General features: G+C 32.1%; 1 protein-coding gene across 1 annotated transcript; it reads left to right on the plus strand.

Moving 5' to 3' along the window:
- Window positions 1-5,922: 5,922 nt before the first annotated feature.
- On the plus strand, window positions 5,923-7,794 carry LOC132631546 (uncharacterized). Its single transcript, XM_060347117.1, has 2 exons — window positions 5,923-6,633; window positions 7,771-7,794. The coding sequence occupies exons 1-2, from the start codon at window positions 5,923-5,925 to the stop codon at window positions 7,792-7,794; spliced, it is 735 nt and encodes a 244-aa protein (XP_060203100.1).
- The last annotated feature ends 1,564 nt before the right edge of the window (window positions 7,795-9,358 follow it).

The following is a 9,358-nucleotide window of genomic DNA, read 5'->3' on the forward strand; positions in this document are numbered from 1 at the left end:
TTTCTGTGTTTCCCTTTGGTTGCCATTTGATAGTGTCCCTTCTCCTGCTTATTATAGTTAGATGATTACATTGGGAATCTGAAAAGGTTGATTCAGAACAATTTCCAATGCTAGTTTATTGAAAATCTGAAAAACCCTTGAAGTTCACTATGCAATCTAGTTTTGCTATTGCATTCAACGAATGTGAGGTTCTATGTGACTTTAATTAACGAGGACATTCAGATATGTTTATCAAAAGGAACTTCACTACTAAAAAACCGACGGATTCGTCTATTTTTCGACAATTTTTTTAAATCTTATTTTTTTTTTAAGAAAATCGACGGACTGCGTCGGTTATTTTTTGCGCAAAAATGCGTAAAAAATATAATTATTTTTTATATTATTTTCTAAAATAAACCGATGGAGTCCGTCGGTTTTTTATTTTTTCCGACGTAGTCCGTCGGTTTAGAGCGAAAAAACAGTATAAACTAAATCAATGTAAGTATTTTATCAAAGAATATGAGTGGTCTAATGGTGGAGCCCTTTAATGCCACGGGCATACCCAGGTTCGATTTCAAGTTGCTACATTGCATTAATTTATTTTCAAACGGATCGGTTTTTTTTTTTTACATAACCGACGGAGTCCGTCGGTTTTCGAAAAGCGACGTAACGTAAACCGACAGACCGTTTGCGTCGGTTTTTCCCAAAAAACTGAAGTAGTCCGTTTGGCCATCGATTTTTGCCTGTCTTTTAGTAGTGCTTCAATTATTAACTCACTTCTCAAATTATCTATCGTGGTTACTAAAAATAGTTGTCTCAAACTATTTGTCATTTTAGAAATTCAAGACACAAATAATAACTTTTTTCCATTTTACCCTTAGTAGAATTTTGTTATTAATGGAGATGACACATAAATAGAGTAAAACATTTTTAATGGAGAGATTATAACTTAAACATAAATAAAAAGTAAAATTAGTTAAATCCCTCTCCGAATTAATATTTTCTAAGGGACGTGTAAACCAAAAAATGACGGATAATTTGAGATAGAGGGAGTACTAACTAGACTAGATGCATATCATTTTGGAGGCATCATTCTCACTCATACGTGTTATCGATATGATGATATTGCTTCAAGTCTTAATTCATACATTAATTACATATTTGCAAAATTGCAAGCTATGTCGAGGAACGTACAATATCCAGCTCCTTAAAATTACACTACGGTGACTAGGCGGTTTCAGAATTTAAATTTCATGAATTTAACTTTCACAAACGTGTAATATTCAGCTCCTTAAAATTATAGGCTCAATATTCTTATTAAAAAAGTAGTAATTGTACGCACGCGGTCACATACACCTCGTGTCGAAAATTTTAGAACTAGTTGAATATTTACGATATGTTACGTCCTTCACCTGCTACTAATTTGAATATAGATATTAGGTTTACTTCTGTAAAAGTTTTATGACGACAAAAGAAGAATAGACATGGATATGTTAGAAAAATAAACCGTGCAAAAGACAAGGAGAGAAATACAAAGAAAAAAAAAGGATATTTTCAAAAATATATAGCTTTTGAAAATATTTACGCCACGTAGCACAATAAACAATTTATACGTCATTATACCTAGGAAAAATATTATACATAATGTATCAACCTTGTATAAAGTGTACTAATAGTACTGTATAAAAAATGTTTATATACAAATATGTGTTAAATAAAGTGTTTATGCACAAAATACAGGCTAAGTGGCGTAAATATTTTCAAAATAGACATAGAGCGTGATTTTCCCGAAAAAAAAAACTTGATTGATATGCAATACAAGATGGACATGAAAATTGAACTCTCAACCTCCCCTACGGAGGTTCAACAAATAATTACTATTGCACCATCAAACATTTCGAATTTAGATGCGCATATATATATATATATATATATATATATATATATATATATATATATATATATAGTTTTAAAAACATATATTATTCTGCATGATGTAAAGCGGGAAATCTAAGTTCAGGTGAATTCATACCTTGTACTTAGGCCCCGTTTGGACATGGTTTGAAACCATGTTTGGACATGCAATTTGGGTATTTTAAGGAGTATTTTCTCTTATAGACATAAAAACCCCACAAATTGTGAAAACTATCAAAACATTCTCAATTCTTATACAATCACTACTAAAAAACTGCCAAAATTCGACGGACAAAAAACAGACGGACTGCGTCGCTTTGAAAAACCGACGGGAAACCGACACAGTGCATCAATTTTGTGTATTTCTAATTTTTTTAATTAAAAAACCGACGGAAAACATCGATTTTTTTCGCAGAATTTTGAAATCACATTTCCGCAATTTTTTTTTTTACAAAAACCGACGTCCCCCGTCGGTTTTATTAAAAAAACTAATTAATTAAAAACCGACAGACAACGTCGGTTTTATTTTTAAAAATATATTAAATAATTTATAATTCATTTTGTTTTTTAAAATATTAATAAACGGTTTTTTTTTAAAGAAACCGACGGACTACGTCGGTTTTTAATTTGGTCAAAGGCTGGTCAACATTTTAAAAAAACCGACGGACTGCGTCGGTTTTTCCGTCGTTTTTTTTTTTAACAATATGATAGAAACGGGTTTGGCATATCATTTGCCATTTTCCCCCCAAAAAAAATACCCACTTCTCACTAAAATAAAAAAACCCTAACCCGCTGCCCACCTCCCTCTGCCCACGCTCGCCACCTGCTGCTAGCCGCCGCCCAACCCACCTACTCCAACCCAGTTTTTAACTTGTAATTTGAGGTAGTTTCTTTTAAATTTGGACTTTTAAAATTCTTTCAATCTTAGTTTTATTTGTAGATTTTAGGCCTAATGTTAGTCTATTTAGCTTTGTTAAACATCATTTGTAATGTTATTAATGTTGATTTTGTGAAAAAATGTAAACTTTATTTGACTAGTTTACTTTTCATTTTTTTGTTTTTGCTTGAGATTGTGCTATATTTTATGTTCATTGTCAATCTATTTGTGTTAGCTTAGTTATCATTGTTTGTAACATTATTGATGTTGAATTCGTGCAAAAATTTATACTTTATTTGACTAGTTTTTTTTTGGGGGGGGGGATTGTGCTATTTGTTAGAATCCATAAGTTAGTAGAATTTTTATTGAGCAGTCAAAATTAGAATTGGTTGAGATTGTGTTTTTCAAAGTTAGAATTTTTAAGTTACAGTATTTCTATAACTTCAAAACTAAAGTGTAGACATTATTTGACTAGATTTACTTTTCAATTTTTAGAATTGGTTGGGATTGTGCTTTTCAAAGTTATATTGAAGTTAAAATCCATAAGTTATTAAATTTAGAATTCATAAGTTATTAAAGTTAGAATTGTTTTTGAGAATTGAAAGTTAGAATTGGTTGGTATTGTGCTTTCTTAAATTATTGATGTTGAATTTGTGAAAAAATGTAAACTTTATTTGAATAGTTTACTTTTCATATATATATTTGCTTGAGATTGTGCTATTTTTTATGTTCATTGTCAATGTATTTGTATTAGCTTAGTTAGAATTGGTTGGGATTGTGTTTTTCCAAGTTATATTAAAGTTAGAATCCATAAATTATTAAAGTTAGAATTGTTATCGAGAATTCAAAGTTAGAATTGGTTGTGATTGTGCTTTTCAAAGTTAGAATTGTCAAGTCATAATATTTCTATAACCTCTAAACTAAAATGTAGACTTTATTTGACTAGATTTACCTTTTCAATTTTTAGAATTAAAGTTAGAATCCATAAGTTATTAAAGTTAGAATTGCTATTAAGATTTCAAAGTTAGAATTGGCTGGGATTGTGTTTTCTTAAGTTATATTTTAATTTAGAATTCTTAAGTTAAAATTTATTTCTATAACCTCAATAATTTGTGGGTATATTTTTGTAGACGGATCGTATGTGGATGTATAATATAAATAATAGTGATCGTGTGAGTGTACATGATGTATTTGTTGACAAGTTTAATTTATCACACATGCAATGTCACTTCACCCTTTTCAAAATGAAGGGATAATTAGGTGTGCTTGTTTTCGTTGCCGGTGTAAGAAGTATTTGAAACCGGAAGCAGTTAGGGTTCATTTATATAGTCGTAGGACTTATGTTTTAGTTTGGATTTCATAATGGACTTATGTTTTATGCTTTATGGACTTATGTTAAAACTATGTAGAAATAGTTAATGGTACTTTTGGTTGGACATTTAAATATTTTTGAACTTTGAAGGTCTATTTAGATCGTATTTGATGTGTTTAGATTGTGTTTGATTGCTACTTAGGGTGATTTTATATGTTGTAGCTCTTTTAGAATTGATTTGGAGCATTTTAGTGCTGGTTTTTGTATTGGTTTTGTGCAGGTGTGGCTCCAGAAAATGCAGCAATTGCACGCAGGAAATTTTCCAGAAAACCGACACAGTCCGTCGGTTTTCTGGAAATTAATTCTGTAAAACTTCCAGAAAACTGACGGACTGCATCGGTTTTTAATTTTTTTAAAAAATTAAATAAAAACCGACGCAGTTTATAAAATTTATATTATTTCTTTTTAAATTAAAAAAATTAAAGCGTCGGTTTTTTTAATTTTTTTTATTGGATAAAAAACAGACAGACCGCGTAAGCGACGCAGTCCTTCGGTTTTCAAAAAGTGACGCTATGAAAACCGACGAACTGTGATGGGTTAGTTTCAATGAAAAAACCGACGCGGGCCGACGATTTTTTCCGTCAGTTTTTGACAATTTTTTAGTAGTGAATCTTACCAAATGAGCAAGTCATAGTTCATGACAAAATTAATACGCTAATTCATAACAACCAGCTCAAAATTAATAGTACAAGACCTTTCTAAAAATACAACATCAATTGATCAAATTTTAGTTCAATAAATAAAATTGGTAGACATATATAAATTAAAAGGTTGGTAGACATAAATAAAATTTGGTGGAAGTTAATGAGATTGGTAAATGATTGATGGGGGTAATTTTTAAAAATATCTACCAACTTATGAGTCTTTTTTTATAAAATATAAACTTATGAGTTAAATTTTATATTTAAAAAAGTTGAAACCATGGTTTCAAACCCCAAATCATGCCTTTTTAAATTATTTGGAATTTCAAACCATGACTGAAAACGCATGTCCAAACGCTGGTCGATGGCCAAACGCCTACTTAGATACCCCTGATTTTCAAGATGAGAAATTAGAGTCGTCAAAAAGTTTGAAATTCTTTATCTAGCCAAATTAGATCAAACTCTTTTTCCTCATTTTTCGTGTTACATATATCCTTTTCCGTTTATCTCAATATATTGACCTATTGTAATTTTTGTTTTCATAACAAGGCATATGATATTCTGGCCATTTGTTTATGTAAGATGTTAGGTTTCTTGCAGAAGTCAACTAAGTAAACTAAATCAAAATTAAAAATAAAATACAAGAATAATTAGAAAGATACTTGGTCAGCAAGTAACATGAAAAAGGAAAAGCATGAAACTCAAAACCCCTAAAACATGGAAATAAGTCTAAAACACTATCAAAGAAACATGTATAACCCTATATATATATATATATATATTGTTACTAGTTATACACAAACTAGGAAAGAAATACATGAATCGCTTAAATACGCGCTGCCGCAGTGTATTGGGGTAAAATAAATTTATAAAAATCATTATTAAGTAAAAAGATTTAGGCCTCAAATTTTTGGGCATAAAAATCCGGTTTTACTGTCGTTCTCCTTCACGCTCTCCTGAAACCCATAAAACACTAAACCCAACCAAAGTCTAAAGCCCTAAACACTAAATTATTAACGGTTAACCACAAGAACGGGCAATAGCTATATATATTCAGTTATACACATACTCGGAAACAAATATAAGTATAGCAGGGTTTTGGGTTTCAACTCTGTCTCCGCCGCCCGAAGCCCTGCATCATGTCCCAGTTTTCGCACCTGAAGCGAAAGCTTGGAAACACTAATTGGTCCAAAAATTCCCGCAGCCGCCGGAGAAGACGTAAATTTCAGAAACCTGCGGGTGCCCGCAAAGAAAGTGATAGTCTCAAGGACGACAACAACAATAACAACAACATAGCCAGTGTAACGTACGACGAAGATGAAGATGATATTGACTTGCAACAAATTCTCTTCTACTCTGCACAGTTCCACTCAGGGAAAAAATTAGGACCATGTTCTGATAAAGCTGCAGGTAAGAAAGTTCTAGAGCCGCAATATTCTGTTATTTACGGTTCAATTAGTAAGGTGAATAGTATACATGAAAGGGGAGAATCTTCATGCACGTACTGTGAAATATGTGGCGATGCCAAACCACCAAACACGTTGATACAAGGCAGCAGTTGTCGGCATTATTATTGTAAAGAATGCATAAGGAATTATATAGCAGAAAAAATAGACGAAGATATTAATGAAGTTAAGTGCCCTGTTAAAAATTGCAAGAGAATTTTGGATGTCGAGTCATTGATGCCGAAAGATTTTCTCGTTCGTGTAGAAGATGCGATACGAGAAACGGAAGTTCTGGCTTCGCCATGTGTTATTGAATGTCCTTTTTTGGATTGTATCGGGGAATTGGTTGATGATAAAAAGGGATTTTTGATCAGGGCATGTCCTGAGTGCCGGAGAATTTTTTGCGTAAATTGTAGAGCTTCGCATTTGGGAATGACATGTGCTGCTTATAAGTTGATGATTAAGAAGCGATCGAATATTTTCAACTGCCGAATTCGAGGATATGATGACGATGATGATGATAGTGATGGTGATGATGATGATGAAGAAGAAGAAGAAGAAGAATATAAGGAAAGAGGCAATTCCATGTTCAAAATACTCCCATTACTGGGGGAAAAGGTCAATTTTTTTTCTTGAAGACAAACTTTTAATTAGTACATTACAATTTAGCAATTAGCATTCTTAATTACTTCATATGCAGAGTCTTTTGTGGGTGAATTATTTATTTTTCTGAGTCTTTTATCCGATTCCAACTGGTGGTTAAGTAGGTACTTAACTTTGATCTCCAATTTGATATCAAGTATTCAATTTTGAGAGATCATGTCTTGTGGGATACCCAAGTATGAGTTGTTGAGTTGGACTAGAAAGAGTTTGGGCTCCGGATGAAGGCCTATAGTCCAATCTCAATTTAGCCCACTTTCTATTCATAATAGTCCAGGTTCAAGTGGGCAATTTGCACGATTGTCCTTATTCGGTGGTGGTCTTTAATTTTTGTCCCTCAAATTGTTGATTTTGAATTTTTGTCCTTCGCCTAATATTCCGAGGTTCTGGGGTCGAACTCCGACTCAGTAAAAAAAAAATCACAAGGTAGAGTTTCGTAGCAAAATTAGGCCTTAAGACAAACCTCTGCCTTAAGGCCTAACTTTTGCCAGAATAGGCCTAATTTTGGGCAAATGTTAGGCCTCAAGGCAGAGATTTCGCGAAAACCCTTACCTTGCGATTTTTTATTTTTTTTTACTGAGCGGATGTTCGAACCCATATTTTCGGCCACTTCTTTAAGCAAAGACCAAAATTTAAAGACCAGCAATTTGAGGGCCAAAAATTAAAGACCAGTGTGTTTGAAGGACAATCTGCAGAAAAAAATGGGTTCAAATTACCAACATTCACTGTTATCAGTCCACTTCTTTTATTTCTAATCGCTTGCACAAATTATGTTTGCTGTATCACTTATTAGAACAAAGTGTTCAAGAAATCATCTCACAATTGTCTTGAATTGTATTAGCTTTAACAGTAAAAATGGTTTAATTTGCTTTTGAAAATCAGGCAGGTGGTGGAGATAATGTGTAGCTTTATTAGCTTGGATTTTATGAGAAAATTACATTGTATGTTAATTGGGATAACAATGCTACTAAAATTGACCCATTTTTTTAATTCTTATAAAAAATGATCCAAACTTTTCTCTCTCTCTACCTCCTCTCTCACTCAGCCTCCCAACATTAAGCATCTGCTTCTCATATATTTTCTTATTTCTCTTCCATATAACTGTTCTAATTTTTCAAAATACATTTCATACGACTTATCATCATACTTAATTCTAAACACCAAATATGGGAGAACTGAAGCATATTCTTTTACTTAGTACCCCACTGTTCATCTAAATCGATTGTAATTTTCTTATTCCAACTGCCATCTAAGCTACCCTTTGGTGTTGTTGGCTGTGGATCTTGTGATTGTTTTTTCATTTACTTTCCTAAACATAGACATGCATCAATTTTGAAAGAAGTATTACATTTGATTATTGTATCATGTCTATTCGTTTGACATGTAACCTTTAAGTCGATATTCTCTTCTGTGTGGTTGATTAAAAATTTAAAGAATAGAAGTACACCATTGAAATCCGTTTAAAGCTTCGATTTCGGAAATTGGATTTTTGGAGTTTGTTAGTTGTTTGCCTTGGATATTGTTCCAATTGATTGGAAACATCAATAGGAGTTAGAAATTTAAATTTGAAGTGATTTCAAATTGATTCGAGCTAGATTTGATTTAAATTTCAGAAGAATTGCAAGGAAGAAGACGGAGTCAGTTTTTGTATAATAGTATATATGTTGGTATTAAGAATCTGAATATGTCTTTTTTTTTTTTTTTGGCATAATTTTGTATATTGCTCTTTTGGGGTTACAGCACATCACAGTACTCTTTCAGTGAACAAAAATACCTTTTTGCAGTGTATATGATTGTTATACACTTTGATATTTGAAAGTGGTTGTTTTGTATAATTCTAATTGTATACGTTTGCCCTTTGATGTATATGTTTGCCCTTTGTGTGATGTCTTGTTTCTTTCTGCCCAACTGACAATTAAGATACGAAACTAAAAGCTTTGGTTATTTTATATCAGATATGGGCCTATTGTGTTTTTGGGCCAAAGTTTTATAACGTAAGTTTTGTGTTTTTTTTGTTTTTCTTTTTTGCAATGTAAGTGATCAAATTGTATATTTCTAAAAAATTTCCTTTAAGTTTTGCCCATGGCTTTCACTATCAGTTTAGCTTTAATTAGTTACCAATATTATAATAGGAATTCACCTCTAATTAATTTATAAGTAATCTAATTGTGTAAACGAATTTTAACACCGTCAAGGTTAAAAAGGTAAACTCTTTTAACCGATTTCGTATCACCATTGTTGTTGAGGGTGAGGACTACTCAAGATAATTTTGCCCATTTTATTATTATGGTAATCAAGTCGGTCTCAACCAATTCTTATTTCACCTAATATTATGCTCCAGTGTGCAGAGCGTTAGTAGTCCCACATTGATGAATGAGGATGACAATTTGTCTCTTTATATAACCGTGTGGAACCATCCACGTTGTATCTGCTTTGTTCAAAAGATGCCGAAAGATGAAAGAACCTTCTC

This window comes from Lycium barbarum, chromosome 3, assembly GCF_019175385.1.
Source record: "Lycium barbarum isolate Lr01 chromosome 3, ASM1917538v2, whole genome shotgun sequence".
In the NCBI taxonomy this organism is placed as follows: domain Eukaryota; kingdom Viridiplantae; phylum Streptophyta; class Magnoliopsida; order Solanales; family Solanaceae; genus Lycium; species Lycium barbarum.